The following is a 22,465-nucleotide window of genomic DNA, read 5'->3' on the forward strand; positions in this document are numbered from 1 at the left end:
AGCTCACATATCAAATGAACTGCTGTCTTTCCCATACTACATTTCTGTATTCTAATGTCAGAAAAATGTGTATCTCTGATAGCATAAGAACTGCAGGCAGAGATAAATTAGAGCTTATTTAATTATGTATTACTTTTAGACTACAGGTTTTACAAAATATAACAGGACAATGGAAGATGAGAAAGGAAGGAATTATGTATTTGTGAAAGTTCAGGAAATAATTACTTAATCTCTGTTTTCCTATGGACACTGGTTAGATACTAAACTTGTGACTGGTGTCTCTTTCTCAGGTTATCTGAGTACCAATAGATTTCAAAATTTTATCTATTCTTTGATTCACTTACAGGTATCCCACCTGAAGAACTAAGCAGCATGTTACAAAGACCACTACTGCTATAAATTTTTAAAATCCAAATAATAATATTAAAGAAATACAGGCTAATAGTTCAAATTACTTCAGAATATACAAAGGAACAAACTAAAAACTATGCTGAAAAAATACCCGATACTTAATTAGTAACCTTGCTAGTTCCAAGAAATGTTGACTTCAGCCAAGTATTATATCACAGAGCACATCAATGTTACAACATCTGAGGCTTCTCTGCATGTCTCCAGTCTTTTACCACTATTTTAAAATCAAAATCTGGTATTGAGACATAAGTGACAAGACAGTTTGTATCATTAAAAACAGATTTGATTACATTCCAAAAGTCACAGATTCCTTTTGCTGTTAGGCTCACCTACTCCTGTTAAAGGACAGTGATAGCTCAGTAGAGGCATATGTTCAACAGGCCACCTCTGATCTGCTGTAAGTAACTATTTGATGCAATTGCAGACAGCTGATTGGCAGACAGCCTCTCACCTTTGCTGCAGATGCTTTTTTCAGTGGTCCTGGTTTGGTTGCTGTATCTTTTGTTTCTTTATCTCCTGCAGGTCCTGGAAGAGCAGTGGTCTTTCCAGTAATAGGCTTGCCTTCTTTTTTCTCAGCTGCTCCTCCTGCTTTTTTCCCATAAACCAATTCTACCTTTTCAGCACACTCTTTAATCTGCCAAGCAGAGGGGGAAAAAAAAAGGTGGGGGTAGAAAGAAGCTATTTAGCTACCACAATTGGATGTACAGTGTCCTTTTACCAGCAGTGGCTCAAACTTGACTACCATGGAAAAAACGTGAAGAGTTTAGGTTGTTTGCTTTCCAAGACTTTGTTATCTGGTGTTCCTTTAATATTAAGGTTAACCAGCCAGTGGCATCAACCATCACTGTATTGCCAAAATAATTCTCCTAGTTCAAAATGAAGTGCATTTATATGCTAAGAAAACACTGACATCCTAGGGATACTCACAGATGCTCGAAGACTAAGCCTGAGCATCTTCAAATTATAAAGTCTTCATTCAGTCAACATACTGACAGCTTATGCAAAAGTATAACAACTTTGTTGTTGGGAAGTAAGTCTTTAATACCAAATCCTATCTAGTAATACAAAATTAGACCATATGGTTGTGACCTAAAAGCTTGTTTCAGACAATGAAGTGTTAAAAAAACCCCTCCATATTACCACCAACCAAAACCACAACTAAATCTCACAACCCACCTCACAGATAGTACAGCCAGATACTTTATTCAAGAATCAAGAGATTTTCAGATTCCCTGCAACATCAGTAATACTTAAGTAAAAAATACATATCCAAAAATCTGTGCTGAAATTAACTAGGCTAAAGCATCATTGTTCACCTTCTCTAGCCTAAGATGCATCTTAAATGCATAAATGGAGCCTTTTTTACAACATTTATAACAATACTCACCCGATCCAGCTTTAGTTTGTCCACATCTGCTAGAAATGGATTCACAGCTTTCTCTCCAGCTACTTTCAAGGCAGTGCCTAATGCTTCAAACCCAGCATCTCTTACTTCAGGTGCAGAATCATTGATATGCTATAGAGAAAGACAATTTATGTCATGTGACTTGTGGCTCATGTCTGAACATATTCTATACAAATCCCCCCCCTTATTTAGAATCTAAATCTACTACAGAGCAATCCTTGACATTCCACTGCAGAAAGAAAAAGGTTGTTTTACACTTCTGTTTTCCTATGTATTGACCAAGTTTACTTTTTCTCAGATACAGCCATTTTCTCATATTTGCCGTTTTCCCCACAAGAAGAGGTTGAACATTCATGCTTTAAACATCATGAAAGTTCATAAAGAGCTTAAAGTTCTGTAATCTTGTCATAATCTCAATTTTTAAAGCCAGGGATATTGCCTATACCAAGGAAAGGACTGTTTGCAATAAGAAAAAAGTATATATCATTATAATTTACATTGATAAATGCTCTAGTGCCACTGCTGTGTATGACTCAATGAGGGCTGTTCTTTTATTCATAGGAAACAACAGCATTCCAACAAAAACTTAGAGATGTGTGCAAAATGCAAGTGACGGTGTCTGGGATAATAGTTGTAAATCACCGTCCAAATCTACTACAACCATAGTGAGTCTACAGCTTCAAAAAAGCAAAGGTAAAAGGAAACCAAATTGTTCTCCTGAATGACAGTCACCTTCAAGTTGGACACCAGCCAAAACTGACTCTGAGGGCTACATAGCACACAAGAACTCTTTGGTGTCTGTGCTACTTTCAGGTCTTTCTCCCCAAACAATCCAAGGCTTCACAACAACAGTGCTCAAGTCAATGCCAGAGAAGTATCAATTCCTTCTGCTTTACCTTGAGAAGTGCAGCACAGAAAGGTTTTAACAGGCTTTTTGGCAGAGTAGAAGGTGTGCAGTGTCGGAAGCTTCTTGCAATGAAAAGGGATGTTTGTTGCTTAATTGTTGGGTTTTTGTTGTCCATGACTGCCAAAATATCTTCACTTATGTTCTGCAATGTGGTCTACAGTGTTGAATAAAAAAGTCATTATTTCAATAAAGAGAAAAGCAAATCAAAGTTCAAGACCAATTCTCAGACAGTGGGGAAATTTTCACTCTTACTTACTGTAAGAAAGATTGCATCAATGGCCTCCTGCAGCGCCTGCACTACCTGGGGCTTCTTCTCTTTGAATTTCTCCAGGATTGTTGGAACAACCTATGAAAAAGGGAACAAAAATGTCAGATCCCTCTCCACTAATATAACTGGAAAGCCTGATAGTCTAGCCCATGCTACTTTGCAGAGAAGCCAGTAATTCAAACCTCTCCACTGTACCCCTCCAGAAGTACACAACAGCAGTCCAAACTAGTTTACTCTTGCTGTTTTCCAACATTCAACTCATCCCAGTCACTCTATTAACAAATATAGATTTTTAAACAATTTCAAAACAAAAGGCAGACCTACAAGTTCAAAGTTCACATAATTACATATTATGGAATTCTACTGGAATACAGAGCAATAGAATGGAAATGAACGATTTCACAACATAAAGGGTGCTGTGCTGTTGCATTCTAAGAATCCAAGAAGGAATTTAACCTGGCCCCTCTTTCCCAGCTTTCTGACAGCACTAAGTATGGCTCATTAAGGAAGTCCTCATCTGATCTGCAGCTGACAAGATCAAGATTCTAAAGCAACTGGAATCCTCTCTGCAGCAATATTTTTCAGATCTACCACCTTGAAAAATCACATCTGACAGTAAACTATGTCATACTGAAATTTGACAGCAATTCCTACCTAGTCTAGGTGCTCAGACAGTCACTGCTAAAAAAACCAAACAAATAAAATATTCAAGGGGGAAAAAAAGTAAAAATAACTACACTGCAGATGTGCCAGTAATATGAACAGGTCCATAGGGGCTCTGTAAGAGTAAGGATGTCTGTCACTGAGCCAGAAACATGCTGATCTTAACTGTGGAAAGCAGGCTATTTTCAGGACTTTCATAAACATAACAGTTCATATTTTGGAAGCAGTCAGATACTTTACAGAAAGTTATATGCTCTTGTATAACAAAAAATAGATTTGCTTTCTACTCTGAAGCTCACTATGGGATCCCAACCTCTTGTGACATACTGTGACCTAGGCTCAGGTGGTATCTTGGGCTGCAACCTCCAAATTCCCAGTTCACAGCCTTCAACACTCAAAAACCTGCAGATAACACAGATGGCACCACAAAGACCATCATACATGCTACTGCAGAAGTTCGATACCCCTGCCCTCCACAGAGAACAGAGTCATAAGGAGGAGATATTTAAAATCATTAAGCCTCTGTTTTAGAAAATACTGACAGGCAAAATGAGCATTTTTTAACATGGAAGTTAGAAACCATAGCCTATGTGAGAGGGAAAGAAGAAAAATTAGTCCAGAGGTACAAATGCAGTCAGAGTTGAAGGTGGCATACATGTATTCAATTACAGTGAGGAGATTGTATGCATGATTTCACTTCTCCTGTTGGAACACAGACTGCAGACTAGCACTGCAGTCCTATATTTAAGTAACAGAGTTTATAATCATACAATTCTAGCAACAATTCTGTTTTTTAACGCTTCAATGCCCACTCTCAGGAGAAGTCTATATCTTCCTCAGAAGTAAATAAATCCAGCAAACAAATCAAGTGAACTGCTAAAATGAGTACTGAGATTATGCAATTCAGAGCTGCCATTACACTACTGAAAAAGTAATTTCTTCTCAATGCCATTTCCTTGGCAACTACAGAGCTACACCCTTGCTTTAGAAGCTTGGCTTTTTCAACACTGAGTCTGTAGCTGTAAGGGTTAACCTTTAGAAATCAACTATAAAACAGATGCCAGAATGATTTTTGTAACTACAGACAGTTTTCAGAATGAAAGTGACTGTCCAAACTGTTGTTCAGAGTTCAAGAGACCTGAATGTTTCTGGAGGACTGAGATTCAGCAACTTCCCAATTCAGAGAAACACTACCAGCAGCCAGGCACATCAGTTCTCTAACTGCGTTACTTTTGCATATCACACAAAAAAATTGACTGAGCAGCTTAAAGAACACACTGATGCAGGCTTGAGAAACAAGTGAGAACGGCAACTTATTAAAAGCTCTCTCTGCTCCCACATACTGGTTAAGCTTCCCTGTATTCCCTGATATTAGCTACTGGTAAGAGAAGAGCTTAACTGGAGCACCAGAACATTTTGGTACCAAAGATCTCAGAATTTTTTGCTATTTAAGGCAGACAAAAACCCCCACAAAACCCAGGCAACAAGGAAACAGAACACCCACCACCTACCTTCCCCCAACATTCAAAAACCTAACCAACATAAAGCATACAACATGGAAGTGCTAGGAAGAACTCCGATTTAGAAACTGTTTTTTCCACTGTGGCCTACAAATGCATTCCTGTAGAGGTATCTCTAGGACAAGGTAATGTAAATAACATTCATTTAATGGCAGAACAATTCAATTTTCCCAGTACAGAAGATTAATACTGCAACAGAAAGTTTCATGTTGCTGAATATGAATGAAAAAGGTCCCTTCAAACTTGAGATCCAAAGATCTAGGCAAGTATTTCAATACTTACTCTTTTAAGGGGTTGGTAAGCATTCATAATTGTACAAAGAATACCTCTGACAAATACCAAGGCTTGACAGGGAAAAAGGAAAGGGAAAAAAGGTGTCCAGCATGAATAAAATCAGGAAAAAAGTACATACTCTTACTTACATGGCCTGCATACTGTCCAAATTTCTTCCTGAGGCCTGTAGCTAGTCCAGCAAGGCATTTGGCAGCCAAAGCAACTAACATAACATTTGTATCCTTTCCAACAACCTGAAGAGAAAAATCAGTTTGAGAGAAATGGAAGAATTTCTTACAATAATCAGTGGGCCACAGATCGGGTTATTTCCACAACTGTTTTACTCATGAGTACTATATCGACTGTAACTTTTAAACTATCGTACAAATAAATTATAGAAAATTAAATTATATGTGCACTCTGAGTTTTATTTGCTACCTTTTTGAGAGCTTTCACCAAGTCTGCATAGTCTCCTGATTCCAGCTTGGGATTTTTCACTAGCAGTTCCACAGCCTCTAGTGCCTCTTTCCTTTCTTGCCATTTTTTTGCTTCCTGTAAAGCAAATAATTTACATTAATCTATAAATAGAAACAGCTCTAGAGAAGCATACTTGCTACAGGTTAGATTAAAAACCTTAGATTAAAAACCTTTATTCCATGCTGAGAAAACCAAGGTCTCCCTGCAGTTCAGCATCAGTAACTGCAGTGAAATATGAAATACTGTCCTTTCCCAGAACATACCTCAGCTCCTTAAAATTACAGCTTTCTTGTTGCTAAGTCCAGCTTTGAAACTTATTTATGACAGCCTGCATGTTATTAACACCAGTTTGTTGTTATCCCCGTGGCACCAATGCACACATTGCAGAATTGCCTGTAAGTCAAGACTCATCAGCTATACAAAGAATTAACAGGGAGTATTTAAGTTTATGCTTACTATTTTCTCATAGAAGTCTTTGGGAAGCTTGGAGAGAATTTCTACAGCTTCAAGCAACTCATATGCATCTACTTGTGGTACTGCCTCTTCCTCATCATCATCTCCTGCAACCAGGAGAGAGAAATATATAAACAGAGTGACACAAAATATTTATATATTTAGAGCACCATCTAAGGCTTATTGCTTAGAAAGTGCTATCAGCAGTGGTGAATTTGGTATTTCAAAAGACAGATACTCTTTCATATAAAGTTTCTGCCTCAGACACATTTTCTTCTTATGTAGTGCACTCCACATTTTGCACCAGCTTGAGTAAAAGCTTCTTTACAATTTAATGCATTCCTTCACCAAATATATACTACATACTTGCCAATAGCTTAAATAGTTTACCTCCATCTGCATCTCCTCCAAGTCCCTGCTGTTGCTCAAATTTTGCTTTCAGCTCCTGTTGGGAACGCAGGAACCTGGTCTGCTTAGGAGCAGCTGATGACACTTTGATCCATTCCTCTTCCAGCTCTTTTAGCTACCAAAAGGGAAAGGAATCATCGTATCAGAGACATTATGGACATACCCCAAGACAAGCAAGCCATTACAGTTTTCCCGTTTCAAAGCCAGGACAGCACTTCATTTCACTATTATCTTTTTTCTGCCACTAATGGAGTGACTTCACATTCACTGTTCAGAAGTCTGTGGATAAACTTAGTCAAAGAAGAGACATTATTGCAAAGCATTTACATAAGAACAAATAGTAGAACAGTCAGAATGGTGTGGCCCCTCTGCAGACTTTGAAATGAAAAGGGCTGAGCATTAAGGAAGCTTTCCTTTCCAGCCATGCTATTATTATACAGTAAAACTAAGATGAAACAAACTTGCTGAGCTACATTTGATGAAACAGTTTGGTTTTTTTAAACCATGCCCTTTTAAAGCAAGCTACTCCTTTTCACCTGAACATAATTAACTCAAGTGGGTAGGAGGAAAGGACGCATAATTTGTAAAGTTTTAAAATGATGAAATATTCTATCATAATTCAATGCCACTTCCTGAAGGGAAACAGTCACATCCTGGAGCATCATCCGAATAAGTATGAAGGGATGAACAGAGAAAAAAACTTCAGAAAAAAGAAAACTGAGAATAACAATTATTGACTTGAAGATGTTCAGTGCAAGGGTCTTTTATAAGGGCACCCATTCTGCTACATTCTACTGCTCAAGTGCTATCCTCACTTCCAATATGAAGCTGCACCCCACAACTTCATGTATGTTCAGAGCAACCAAACTCTGTTATGATTTCCTTACAAATGACTAGGAGTGACCAATATTTTGGGTAAAGTTGAATGGAGCTAAAAAATACATTCCAATTTTGGCTTTAAGAACGCCCAACATCACAAAATCAGGGAAGATGAGCATCAAATGTCTGGATACAGAAATACTTCCTGCCTACCTGAACAGAATTGATGTTCTGCAATGGAGGTCTCAGAGCATCCCTTATCCAACGGTAAATTTCCACAGCAAGGAGCTTGGCTTCGTCTCGAACAGCCTTTTCCCGAGATTCAAAAAGCTTTGGCAATACTTTGATGATTGGCTTCAGTGAGATTATCTTTGAACCAAATTCACTGACAGTGAAACACACAGAATAGCATCAGTGTTCGTGAACAGGGAGCAATTCTCAAATATCTCATTTTTCAAAAAACAGTTTATGAAAGTATTCCAGTGCATGTTTAGCGATTTTGTCATTTACTCAAACCATTATGCTAGATGTTATTTTGAGATGCTGCCATAAAATTTAAAGAATATACGCCCTATCAAAATTAACCTCCACACCCAGCTTGGAATTACAAAATCTGGCCTCTCAAATTACTTCAAAGTACTTAATCCAATCCAGTGTTTAAATCAGCTCCCTTGCCAAGGGGGGGAAAAAGACAAAAGAAAAGCAAGAAAGAAGCTGTCCTTAGACCAAAATTTGTATGACCTACTTTTTTTTTTTTTTTTTAATCAGAATAGAATCTCCTTTGTCTATCCTTGGAAACAAGCTGCAGTAAAAGCATTAGTCACTTTCCCACTTGTTGGACCAGATAATTATAGTGAGCTTGGGTCATCTTCACAGCAAACACATGTGCTGAATGAAATATGTGCCACTGAAGGAACACACAAAACAAGTTTCCTCAGCCAACCACCCTTCCTTGACAGAAGATTCTATGTGCTGCTGCACTTAATACACAAAACTTCCTATTTCAATCACTGATGAATGAGAAGAACACAAGAACTTACTTTTCAAACTCATAGCAAAGTTAACTGCTGTAGTTACTAAGGCATCATATATAAATCACCTCAAAAGCAATATTTTTTTTTTATTCAGAAAGATTCCTTCTTAATTCTGAATTAACCTTTCTACCAATCACACTTTTTCTTATGGTTCTCTCCAATTCAAGTTCCACATTAAAAAGTTAGCAAAAAAAGGCTGCTCAAGGACTAAAATCTACAACTCTCACTTTCTAGAAATTCTAGTGCACATCATTTTATTTCCACATCAATTTTAAAAAACACTCAGTGTAAAAACCTTCAAAACAGGTCTTGAAAGTAACACAATTTAAATATATGAACCAATGAGTTGCCCAATAATTCAATTTTTCTATCATGACTTAAAAAGAGAGCATATTTGGAGAAATGCCTATGCAAACCTATTTGTATCCAATTCATATAATCTAATTTATACAACAAGAAAGAATAGAAACCTTAGCACAAGACAGAAAACACCAGAAATTAAACTAGTAATGCATTCAAGCTACCCACCTAGGAACAACACAGAAAAATTTTGTTATCAATGCAGAAAGTCTACCAAAGGATAAGAAAAATTTAAGTAGTAACACAGCTCAGAAGCAGAAGATCAAGTTTAAGCCTACAGGGCTGCATAAGAGTATTTGATCTTAACATCACAAAGATAATAAAATACTGCAAGAAAGAAAAAAAACCATATGTGGCACATTTTACAGAAATAGTTGAAAGATACTGAGGAAGGTTATGCAGGTTTCTAACTACACTGCACTGTTAAAAGGACATTTACCTAGATAAGCAAATTAAAATACCTAAAACACATTCTTAAATATAGGACAGTAGTTTCACTTAGCAGAAGCATAGGTAATGTGTTAAGCCCAAAGCTTTATTTTGATATTACTGAGGTCTGAAAAAATCAGTTTAACAAGGATCATCTCTATGTATGCCTCAGTAAGTTCTCTAAAAGACATATAACATAAGGCACTCTCCACATACATCATACAGTTTGCACATGAGCTACTTTACTCAGAAAGAAGTGTTCTGTCCATTAATTTCAAAATTTTCTGTTTTCTTTAAAAAAACCCCTAATGGTCAGTAAATTATATATACACCAAGTACACGAATTTCATAAAACCCCAGTATTTTTCACTCAATGGCAGCAAAAATATTTCATGTGGAACCAAAAAACAATCTAATACTGAAGCCTACTACATCATCCTAAATTGGATTTGATTTTTAGGAAGCACTAGCAGCTCTCCTTTTCAATAAAGGAATTATTATATGGACAATAGAAGCTTACTGTGCCATGAGCTTGGTTTTTTTTCCCCTTTCTTCTAAAAATACACACTGTGTACCCAATTATGCTCACATAAGTGCGGAAAACAGTGATTTAAAATAAACTAAAACAAAAAAACTAAACTATGTTTTAATTTTCAGTGAGTTTATTACAGATATTCAGAAGTGAAGCTTCACAGTCTGGTACAAGACACAGGAATCTTGCCCTTCTCTCAGAGGCTGGGAAAATGGAACTTTGGTAAACAGTTACCAAGAATGAAAGAGATCCAGATAGGTCTAGTACAACATAGACAACCCTCACATCTAACAAATCCCATGATGTTGTCAACTGCTGCTGTCAAAAAATACCAATTCAGGAAAGATGCATTCTACTCAACAAGAACAAGGGCCTGCTAAAGTCAGCAATAAAATTAGACTCCGCATATTGCTGGAGTGAGGAAAAAGAAGAAAACCACAAAAAACACCATGAACTAAAAGCTTACCTTAGTGCTTTCCTCAGTGTCTCTATACATGCTACTATGATTTTTGGGTTTTTGTTGTCCAGACCCTTTAATAATTCTTCTTGTACTGCCTCTCCTTTCTCAATTTCTATATACATTAGACATATATCTTCACCCAGCTCTTTTGCTCTGGCCTTTGGCTGATTGAACACTTTATTTACAACTCCTGATGCTACTTCTCCTGTTGTCCTGAAAGATGAGAGAGTATTACTTTTGGAACATTTATGTGAATTAAGTGTTCTACATCATTATCCACAGGAAAAACACACACAGCACCAAATCCAGATTAAGACCCAACAAGCCTTCACATAAAAGGGACTACATCCTAAGATAACCTTGAAGGAAATAACCCTTTTTAAGGGATGGATTCATCATCTAGTTTTATAAAAGAACACAGATCACAGTTAATATGATTCTAATATCAGACTACACCAGTGAATAGTAGACATTCATAAGAGTGCATTAGCACTCTCTAGTTGAGGTTCACAAATAAATGCCACGTCCTGGAATTATATATGTTGCAATATGTTAAGTGTGTCAGTACATAATCCCAGCACAGTATTTCACACACACTTCCAAGCTTCACATAAACTAAATCACTGACACCACTTTTAAATGAAGAAGTGTGCAAGGTTTTTAGATTTTTTTAAACAAAGCTTTGTGTTTATTTAAGTAAGACCTTTATTCATTTCATCAGGTCACAAAGTCAGTGGACCAAAGTGGACTAACTGGCCTGTTACATGCTTTTATTTCACCCTCAGGAGTACGGCCTACTTCATGGGCTACACAACATGCAAGTACTAAAACACATCCAGTGAAGAAATTGGCAGGTATGAAGATTCATATTGGTTATGCTGGATGCAATGTCACATAAACATAACTATATTTTATTTCATGTGTGAATTACACAAAAAAGGCTCCCTCCTGTATAGATAAGACTGTTTCAATCAAACAAGAACAGAGATTCCAGTTCATAGCACTTACACCACCACATTAGAGATTCACTTTTTTCACCATTTCAGAAATTTTTACTAGTGCTTCAATAGTTTTTAGAATGCTGCAAGCAAGTTGTGATAAGTTAATATGCACATGGAGGCCATCCACAAGGAAAGCCTGCCATGCAGCAAGTTCTCTAGATTGGAAAGCAAGTTCTGCTATTAACAGTACAGATCAGAATTGATAGTGGTCACTGCATAATTAACATGCAGCTGCAGCCTTTCTCAGAGAGGCACATTAAACTGCCCTAACAGCCTAAGAGCAGCAAGAAAAGGTTACTTACTTCCCAGCTACATGAGCATTTTCAACATAAGCAAGCGCCGCTTCCAGTCCTTTCAGCTGAGCCACTGCATTGGAGTCGGTCACAAATTTCTTTATCAATCCAAGATACTTGGACCATTCAGGACTCTTTTCATCATCTATCTTCTGGAAGAGCTTAAGGGCTTCTTCATAACCGTTTAATCTGGCTTTCCATAGCTGGAACCAGAAATTGGACATTTAAATGTTGTGCTATTACAACCTTAACTCACCAATCTCACAAAGCTCTTCAATCACATTTGAAAGTATGCTCACAAGCTGGCACCTGCAGATTTCTCTTCAGTGTCTATATGAATGCCATGCAACAGGACAAAATATTTCTTTTTCTCCTGCCAAGAATGATCTGGATAGAGAGATGCCAGTCTTCTCCCCTGCTCTTCCTAAGTTCTAGCAAACACCAGTGAGGAGGTGGGAGCCCACAGTTTCAGCTACAGATGAGTAATTTCTCCACGTGAATGAGTGTACTTGTCTGTCAGCACACAAGCTGACGCCATACAATGCTACTAAAATCTGCTTAATAGAGGTTATTCAGCCTCTAGGTTGGATAGAGCTGATGCAGTTTCAGATCTGTTAATACTCACACCATGCAGCTGTCAAGATTACCCAATTACAGAGTATTTAGATACAGAAACACTACAAAATCATCATGAGCAGAGATATGCAGCAAGCCAAATCCATGATCACCCACCTTATGTTCACATTTCTGATCAATGGGCAATTTCATCCACTCACTGTCGTCCCCCATTGTAAATCAGGTTCTCTCTATAACTACAATAATTTCTGTGGAGATAAGGACAAGTTAGAAAACAGAAAATAAATACTGGGTGAATACATACTTATACCTAAAAATACAAAAACACAAAACCAAACCAACCAACAAAAAAATACCAAAAAACAAAAAAAACCAACCCCCCCCCCAAAACACCCCATACCAAAGCAAAACCACAACACACACAAAAATTTCCAAAACAACAACAAAAAAATTCCAGAACAATACAACTCTCCAGTTCTGTAGCAAATCTCATTGCTAATACGCAATCCGAGATTGTAATTATATTTAGATGCGCACTTTGAAGACCAGACCACTATTTTTTTAGCTCTAGAAAATTACCAGAAGCCATTAAAGATTAGAAAGCAGTGCAATTTGTAGTATTTCTCACACTACAAGTCTCAATAGGTAAAACTTTTAGTAAGCTGAAAAGGCACGTGGAATACAACTTCACCTAAGCTTGAGGAGGAATGCACTACAGCTAAGGCACTAAACCAAAATGAGTTCCCATCAACACTAAAAACTGGCTCTTACTGACACGTGCTTTTAGCAACAGGTGCCATGAATCAGTGTCAAAAAATAATCACATGCAAGTGTAAGGACAGTCATTTTAACAACTTTGTAAACAGCACAACTGAAATGAAGAGTTATCAAGAAGAACAAAACCCATTTTTGCTCTAACTTGCAGCGTCAGCAACTGTCAACAACAGATCAATTTCTTGCCACGTGGAGGGTTTAAATCCTTAGTCATTCAAGTTGTAGTGGTTTCCCCCTTCTTCCTTTCCTTTAGATTAAAACAAGAACACTGACTATTAGGGTATGACAGATGAGATCTTAGGCTCAATGCCCATCTCAGACTTATTGTACAACTAATCTGACTGCTCAGAAAATAATGAGACAACCAGTCTGATGCAGAGAGGTCAGCAAAATGAAAATAGCAGCAGCAGTAGAAAGGGCTCCCAGTGTTATTTATAAGCACAAAATCAAACCAGGGAGGGAGTAACACATTTCAACACACCAGTCTGAATGCACAGACCAAGCCAAGAACTCTATAACCCCGCCATACACAACAATTTACCACTACAGGCATAAAGTACACAACACTAGCAGAATGCTTCTAACAGAAATTCAGCCTTTGGCCTACAAAATATTTCACCTAATTCACTCAGAGGTTGTCTGTAGAAAATTAATCCCTTGAATTAGGGGCATATTTTCAGTCATATAAATTAAATAAGTAAGTACTTCAAAGCCTTCTGTCAGCGACATAACACTAACACATACAGCTAACCTGACAGCAAAATTAGGCTAGCAACAGCATACAGTAAAAACAGTCTTTTTTATTCCTTCCTGGATAAGTTAGAAGATACTTAAGTAACAATCCAACCTCCCAATAATTAAAAAACAAAAACCATAAGAAACACAAAAAATTCCAAAACCCCTACCTGTCACCAATACACACAGCCCCACAGCAAATTACACTAAGCTTGCCTTAAATATTTACAAGTTCCTATGGATGTTAATACTGTTCTCACTGTAATTGCATAAACTATTAATTTGCCCAATGGCAGTAAAACAAGAGTCAATGTCAGAACACAAGCTGACTACATACATAAACAAGTGCATCCAGGCGTTATTAGGGTGTTTCCTTCTCATTCCCTTTCTCATCAAAACAAACAACAATATGGATACTTTTTCTTGACATCAGCACAGTGGTAACAAGTGTGCTTCTTTTTGGGGAGGGCCAAAGAACTGTAAACCACTGAGAATGAAAGGATCTGCTTATTATGTAAGAAGTGAAGTACTCAGATGTGAGCCTACCTAAAACCCATTCCACTGAACTGTTAATTCTCTTTCACTATCTTTTTTAATGCTCAACTTACTCAAAAACAAAACAAAACAAACAAACAAACTCCAGTCACAGCATTCCTCCATATCAGGAATTGACAAAAAAAGGTACTCCTAATTAAAATTTACAATGAGAATAGAACTCAAAGGCCATACCAATCCCAAAGAGTCACACAAGGTCAAAGGTGCAAGTGAGTTACTGCATCCAAACCCCAACAGCCTTTTGCAATGCATCTGCTTAAACTCCTGCTTATGTTCTCTTATCCCTCCTTCAGCCTACTGAGAGAGTTCAAAATGAAACAGAAATCAACAAATTCCTGATTCAAACTCAATGCATTTTGCTTATTAAAAAAACCAAACAAAAAAACCTACCAAAAATCAGAAATCAATTATGCACACCAAAACAACACAAAAAGCACCACCCCACACCCAAAATAAGATGCTCACGGCAAATAGAGAAGTGGAGGGTAAAACATATCTAACTCTATAAAGGCAACGACTTCTCTCCAAAGCAAGAAACAAGACTGAATTCACATGAAAAGCTTTCCAAACAGCCCACCTAGCACTGGATGCGGGCATGCCCTAGAGCAAACAGTTTCCAGCAGTAAAATCCCCCATTCCTTAAGTTAGCTCTGCAGCCAAGTGCCATCAGCAAAGACAGCTTTGCCAGTATAAACGGAGCTGGCATTAGGAGTATCTTCATTTGAATGCACCAATATAGAAATAATGGACTGCTTCCTCAGTGTGGACGCAGACAACATAAATAGATGCAGTGGTCTCTTCCCAAAGTCACATACACCCTTGTGAACAACAAGCAGAACAAACTTTAGAGAAAATTAGGTAGCTCTGATTCTTAATCAGAAACTTGGAACTAATTTAAGCTATTGCCTCTTTATACTTTTTTGTTGAAGAACACATAAGGAACCAATACAAAGATAATAGTTATTCTGAAGAAAAATGGAAAAAAAGCATGAACACAACATGCCAGCAACAGAAACACCAGGATAAAATTTTGGCACCTGTACTAGACATCTACACTGTTTTTTTAGAAAACTGACAAAAGCATGAACTTACTACCTCAACAATAAAAAGAAACATTATTTCTCTCCAGAGATCTGTTCTGCCAAGGAAAGACGTCTAACTGTAGGGCAGTCCTCAATCAGAACCTCAATTGAGTTCAAACCCTAAAGTCAATACCAACTCTATTAAAAAGGCTTGTCCATTACTAGACTGATTTACATTTATTTTTATCCTTACCCATTGTCCTGAGTTGATTATATGATGCTTTTATCCCCAATCATCTCGTTCTAAGCTGAATAGTAAGTTTTGCACCTTTAAGACATGTTCCAGAGAGTGAAGGGAGGGAGAGAAGAAGCACACAGTTTGTTTTCAAACACTGCACTCAGTCCTCCGCATTCCTGCTCCCGACTGTGTTGTCTGCAGGTAGACAGACAGCAGAACAGAGCTTCCTTTTGTTTTTAGTTAGTTTAGCTAGCTGAAGCATAGAAGTTCCCTGGACTGTAGTTTTTTTCCCTTTTTCTTTAGACCTCTTGAAACCTGCTCTGGACTGAACACCCAGGGGAGCACCAGCAGCGGCACCTGTGGCCCACGGGCCGGGCCGGGCCTGGCCTGCGACATTTCCAGCACTGAGGGACTGATCAGAGGCTGGGTGAGCTCAGCTGCAACCCAAGGACAGAGTGATCTCAGTTTGTCATCTCTTTTAGAGCAGCAAGGAGTTTTATTGTTTAGGTTTTATTGTTTAATAAATTTTTTTTTCACTTTTCTCCAAAGCAGCAGTTCTCCCGGACCGGTTCGGGGGAGGGGCCAATTGAATCTGTTTGACTACAAGAGCCCCGTTAGGGGTTCTCTGCCAGATTTGCTCTAAACCAAAACACACATATACAACAGCTCACTGCCACAAATACAACCTCTTGCTTGTACAGTAGTGATACACTACAGCATCTAGCATTCCCCTTCCCACATCACAATGCACTTAACTTGGGGGCAATCACACACTATAAGAGGCATAAGGAAGGGAGTTGAATGACCATGAAACAGTTTCACCTATTTTTTTTTTCAGTCTGGTCAACAGAGTTCCCCCACTATTTTTACAATCGATACTTCAATTACAAAATGGGTTAAGTTACTTTCTGCATTCAATCGGCCATCCAAAAATAGCGATAAAATTATACTTCCCCCAGTAATTTACAAATCCCTTTAGAACAGACAATTTCTCAGAAAGTATTCCACAGTCACAGAGGGAAAGCTCCTTCTTAAACATCCAGTCTTTCTAGCTTCATCACTGCTCATGTCTGTCCTAATGCCAAGATTTTGTACTGTCTGCATCTTGCATTTAACAGAATAAAAGATTATTGTTTCTCTTTTCAATTAAGTCACTGGGTTCTGTGTGATCACAGAGTATCCTGCACTTGACAAAAAGGTTTTTCTTAAAAGCTTCTTTGCAAGGACATGCAAACCTCAAGTCATTACTTCTCAACAACCAAATAGCAAGTGGCCTCATTATAGGATAACACAGCTAAATTCCCTTATTACTAGTGAATTTGCAGCAATGAAGTGGTTGACCTACATAGATTTTTTTTTTTTTTACTGCCACAACTTAGAACAAACAGAATTAAGTATTTCGGAAACAACATTCATTTTGGTAAAATCCAGAAAACAAACCCTCTTAAGCAACTGAACTGCCAAAGTAAGTTTTGTGAGAGACACTTGTCATGAAAGTGGTCAATGCAACATTTCCAAACGCAAGTCACCCGAGAAATCAGGAGTGGAGATGAATAACAAATCTTTCCTGACAGTTCTTGGCAGGGCAGCTTTACATTACAGAACAGCGAGAAAATGAAGACCATCAAGGAAAGAAGAGGATCTTTTGAAGGGAGACCATGCAAAATGCAGCAAGAGCAGAAAGCATTTACAAGGCAGCACAAATGCAAGAATTTGAAAAATAGAAGTGAGCATTCCCAAACAAATATACATACGTTTGGAAAACAAATGGATCAACACATTAAAAGATGGTGAGAAAGTATGAAAACATCCAAAGTTTGGATTCACCATGAACTACTCTGAACAGCTCTTACTCAACTTCTAAATAAATGCTCTTCCTGATACAATTTGCAGAGCTGAATCGCATTAACATCATAGCTTATAGTATGGGGTACAGCTAAGGAAAAGTCTTTCCATCATTAACATTCTAACATGTGATTTCTTTTGAAGCATACATTCATCGTCCATCACTGTATTTTATTGTGAAGTGTCAGCTTCCAGCCCATTTTCTACACAAGATGTACAATGGCAAACTAGGAAGCCATTTTATGCTAAACAAAACCAGATGTTTATTGATACTGATTGTCTACCTCTCCCTACTCACTTTCACATATTGAATATTACAGTTGCACAAGAACATCATCAAATATTTTCATATTTTGAGAGGTTCTCAAAAGCATTACTCAAGAGTAAGTTCAGAGAAATCAAGACAGGTATTTTTAAAGGAAAAACCTGTTTGAAATGTTCCTATACAATAGGACATAAATTTGGAGTGCATATAATTGGATGCCACATTTCAGATAAAACTATACTTCTTGGCAGACAGATCTCTGGTAGTGCAGCCACAGTTTTCTCAGCAGAAGGAATTGTTTGGTCTTTTTGTTTAATGGCAGTTTTGGGTCCATTTGCTCTTTGGCTCTGAAAGGACAAAGTTTCACATTCTTAGAAGTTTAGTCCAACACGGGTTTTTTTTTTATTTGCCAGTCAAACCTTCCCCTTAGACACAACATAAAGTGGCTCGGAAAAAATGGTGAAGACCCAAGAAATCATAATACAGTAAGCAATAAAAATTTAATAGAATTTTAAAGGCTGGCATTTTCAGTTGGCAGATGAATTATAAGTTGCAAGATACAAAGACTCTCAATGAGAAATTAGAAAGACCTCAGAATAACAAAAAGAAAAAGGAGAAATGTACGCTAAATTGCATTAAAGAGCAAACAGCATTAAATTCTCTCTTGTCTGCTTTAATCTGCATGCCCTAACTCACCCCAGTGAAATTTTAATAGCACAAATGACAAGCTACTGGTAAGATATACAAATACTTAATTTTTCTGGAAAAACACATTTTAATACATGGCCTCTGAAAGTAACCAGGGCCATTTTTTTCCATTCATATAAAACAGAGACAATGCAAAATAAACCGACCTTGTGTTTGTTACAGCTAAGACCAAAAGCAATTTGTAACTGCATGGGTAAACCTGGAGTGAAGCCAGTCTTAGGGAGGAGAGAAGGGCAAAAGGGAAAAGGGCAACACACGGGCAAGTGCACAGGCATGTACTGACATAATTCTAAGGGTGGACAGTTGTGAGCGAAAGATGTCAGTGGGACTGTGCTTGCAAGCTGCAAAGGCCCCCACCCCTCAAGAGGTTTTACGGAGCTCAGGCATGAAAAGGCTCATGTGATTTTCTTTAAAAGGACGGCCGGAACTGCTGATGAAGGAAAGCTCCCGCGGAGACATCACTAGCTCCCTCCTTCTCCAAGGGAAGCTCCCTCCAGCACGGCTTCCTTCTGCAACTAGCGGCGCCCCCGCCATCCCCAGCACCTTCCAGAAGAACACCCCCTCCACGTCTGCCCGCAGCCCCCGAGGCGTCCCCGCAGCCCGGCGGCGTTTCCCACTCCGCGGGCGTGTGGCCGCAGGCCGCGGCCGGGCACGGCGAGCAGGCCGCCCGCCCGGCATTGTCTGTGCCCGCCGCCCCCGCCCCACGGCCGGGCCGGGCCGGGCCCTGGCAGCGCCGCCGCGCACCGCCCGCGGCTCGGCCGGGCCTGGCCGGACACTCACCCTGACAGCTCCGGGCCGGCTCCCGGCAGCAGCGGGCGGGAACCGCGGGCGGGCCGGGAAGAGCCCCTCCCCGCCGCGGGCGGGGCTCGGGGCGCCGCGGCCGCACCTGGGCGGGAGCCGGCCCGCGCCGGGGCCAGACAAAGGCGGGCAGGGCAGGGCAGGGTAGCGGCGGCCCCGCCGCGCTGACCCCGCAGCAGCCCCGGGCACATGGCGCTCCCTTCCCGCCGCCGCCGCCGAGCCGCCCCCGCGGGGCCGGGCGAGAGGCAGCAGGCGCTGCTCGGCCCTGCCGGCGGCCGCGGTGCCGCCTCGCGGCAAAGAAGCGGCCGCCGGGCCGGCGACCAGTGAGCAGCTTGGCCCGCCAGGCCTGCTGGCCTCATGAGTCATACCCCGAACGCCCATGCCCGTCAGAACAATTACTGCTCTAACAGAGGGAGCTGCGGTCATAGCCCAGCATGCAGCAGACATTATCCCAATCATCCAGCAATCCCTAATTCAAGGAGGGAGCGGTTCTGAAACCCGACAGCAGGAACAAGGCCAGCCGTGGGGAAGGAGAAACCGTGCCTTCAAAGGAGGTACGAACGAAGAGCCTGGCACCACACCATCCCCGCATTTCATGCTGCTGCAAGATGTGTAATGACAGCATTCTGGTTGAGCTGATTCATCAGCAATCTCTCTAACCCATCGTCTGACATTTTGAGATGCCTTTTCTACAGTGACAATAGCAACTGAAGAAGCTGGTATGGTGGGAACTGGGTGTCACTTGCTTCCTCCTCAGAAGAGCATCAAGCCATGTGATGCAAGGCTGTATTTCTCCAGCCATCTTTTTAGCTAGCTGAAGAAAGATGCCTTTTCCAGGCACCGCTAGCACCAGCCATGCTTCCCACTGCATTGCCCAAGTAACTTTTCCTACCACCTCACTCTACCCCTGCAGCAGAACGGCACAAACACGCACAGCAGCTTCTGCTTTTCAACATCTGACATTGGCAGCAACCGAGCTGTCAGAGACAACTCCAGACAATGTACAAGTGCTCAGGTCAAGAGACTCTTTATTCAAACAAGCCAGAGCAGCACTGCCCGGTGCAAGGCAATAGTTAGTTTAAACAAAAGGTACAAGGCTTTTCAATGTCACTTCAGAACTCCACCCATATAAAATGAACCACTGGGAACAGTCCACAACAAAGCATCAGCAAAGCTACACAGTATTAGCCTTGGACTATGTTGTCTTGAACCAACCATTCTGCTACAGATGCAAATGGCTTTAATGCCATCCTACTCCGGCAGACTTGACAAACCATTTACATTAAATAGTTTACAAACAAATTAGCAATACAAGTTTATATATTTCTTTTATAAACCATATAAGGACAGCTGCTGGTAGTGTGAAACAGAGGAGGGGTAGGAATGGGAAAAAAGGGAACCAGATGAACACTGACCGTGACTTTGAAAACCTTAATTAAAGGTTTGCAAGCACTTACATCTTTCAAGTGTCCTTCCAGTCACGCATCCTTCACAACAAAATCCTCCAAATTACATAATTAAGATAGTTATCTCTACTCCACAAAATATTCAGAGCAGTTTCTAATTGGATGTACTGTTTAAGATGTGCTTTAGTCAAACATAAGAAGAGGCAAACAGAAGTGCTGCATTTGTAGATGACAACTGGGTAGCAAAAAAACTCCCAAAACGATTGACTGAAGGAGCACACAACATGCTAAGTGCTTTTCTGCTGTATATTTATCACCAAACACACTGAGTGAAACCATTTATAACATTACACTGAAATTCAGGTTTCCTGCATCGACTATTAAATAGGAACAAGATCTTCCCATTTTAGCAGACTTTGGTATGAGAGCACAGACCCACCGTGGCAAACAAAGTTTTCAGAGACAGAGGCCCAGCTTACATAACTGACCCATACAAGGGGAAGGATAAGAGCCAGCATGAAAGTTAAGTCTGACAAAATACAAGTCCTATGTGTACAAGAACCAGCAATCACGTTCCATCACCACGCATTCCCTTTTTCACATTACAACACCAAGGGAGGAACCTTCCATCAATACAGATCTAAAGCAGTCTGAATAACCCCCCTTACTTCTAAAATTCAAATTTCTTTTTGTGAAGTTGTCACATAATTTCTCCTATAGCAAGTTGCCTAATTAATGTACCCAACTTTGTGTCTTTGAGAATTACTTTCAATACATCTGCAACCATTTGTTCAGAAACAGTCTGTTGTACCTGAAGGTCATTTCCCAGCGATTCTGCTTTGATATATCACTCTCCCAATGCTGCTTATAAGGCTTAGTCCTATCACAATTTTTGAAGTAGGAAAAAAAACCAAACAGTCAATCAGAAAGTTCAATATGAGGGGAAGCTACCAAACCAGCAAAGTTTAAAGAAAGGCCAAGCCTGAGGCAAGAAAACCAAACCAAATTCTAAATTTTGTACAATCAACTGATCTCATGTTAGACATTAGACTCAAAACTATACAGGCAATTTGCACTCAATCATTCTGCCTTCTGAGGTGAACCTTTCTCAAAGTTTTAATAACAGACTTTTGTGAGTACACCTTTAGAATATGCCAATATTCAAGACTCCATGGATTCTGAACTAAGCAGCTTTACAGTTTCAAACTAATAGATTCACTGAAAGCCTACAGCAACACTTTAATTGATACAAGAGTAATACATTAGGAAGGGCTCCCATTGCTGGTAGCTCAACATCCCGACAACTACTCATCCCCTTCTCACCTGCACAAGGCAACTTGAACTGCACTGCAGCTCAGCAGAAAATCAAACACTAAAATCAGCAAAAAGTAAAAACTGCAGAATAACCAGATAGGTCACACACAGCAAACACAAATCAGTTAAAAAACTGTAGCACCTATGATTTTTCATTTTTTTTTTATTCTTAGAACAGAATTCTGATTTGCTTAAGGCACACAGAGGTGTCATTCCTCAGCCTGTCTTCCAACCCAAAACTTCCAGATTCAGGAGGAAAACCCTCTGCACACCAACCTGAAAAGTACTGTCTTTGGAAGAATCACAAGACTATCTGTTTCAGAAACAAAATCAAATGAAATGCAGGAAAAGTGTGCGTGCAGAAGCATGGGACACACTTCTATCCAGCTCTTCTTCGCATATACTACAGGATTCAACAGGAAGCACCTCCTGGAGAGGGGCTCTGGCAATCATAACACTCGCACCCAACAACAGAGCTGCAGAAATAAGAGATGAGCTCACGCCCTTGGTTCTAGA

The 22,465-nt window shown here is 39.6% G+C and overlaps 1 protein-coding gene across 7 annotated transcripts in view; it reads right to left on the bottom strand.

The window, feature by feature from the left end:
- Window positions 1-22,465, bottom strand: part of CKAP5 (cytoskeleton associated protein 5) — a 52,680-nt gene that overhangs the window by 29,566 nt on the left and 649 nt on the right. For 6 of the 7 annotated variants that reach the window (XM_064714197.1, XM_064714202.1, XM_064714201.1 and 3 more), the window contains exons 2-13: window positions 12,446-12,537; window positions 11,723-11,916; window positions 10,426-10,632; window positions 7,818-7,989; window positions 6,768-6,900; window positions 6,381-6,484; window positions 5,886-5,999; window positions 5,597-5,701; window positions 2,980-3,069; window positions 2,713-2,877; window positions 1,799-1,927; window positions 863-1,045 (exon numbers count right to left, since the gene is read on the bottom strand). In XM_064714197.1, coding sequence (XP_064570267.1) covers window positions 863-1,045; window positions 1,799-1,927; window positions 2,713-2,877; window positions 2,980-3,069; window positions 5,597-5,701; window positions 5,886-5,999; window positions 6,381-6,484; window positions 6,768-6,900; window positions 7,818-7,989; window positions 10,426-10,632; window positions 11,723-11,916; window positions 12,446-12,502 — 1,653 coding nt within the window. In that variant the 5' untranslated portion in view covers window positions 12,503-12,537. Of the gene's footprint in view, window positions 1-862; window positions 1,046-1,798; window positions 1,928-2,712; window positions 2,878-2,979; window positions 3,070-5,596; window positions 5,702-5,885; window positions 6,000-6,380; window positions 6,485-6,767; window positions 6,901-7,817; window positions 7,990-10,425; window positions 10,633-11,722; window positions 11,917-12,445; window positions 12,538-19,211; window positions 19,316-22,465 lie in introns of those variants that run through there. The other variant, XM_064714198.1, reaches the window with a different exon arrangement.

The sequence above is a fragment of the Zonotrichia leucophrys genome, chromosome 5, assembly GCF_028769735.1.
Source record: "Zonotrichia leucophrys gambelii isolate GWCS_2022_RI chromosome 5, RI_Zleu_2.0, whole genome shotgun sequence".
Classification (NCBI taxonomy): Eukaryota; Metazoa; Chordata; class Aves; order Passeriformes; family Passerellidae; genus Zonotrichia; species Zonotrichia leucophrys.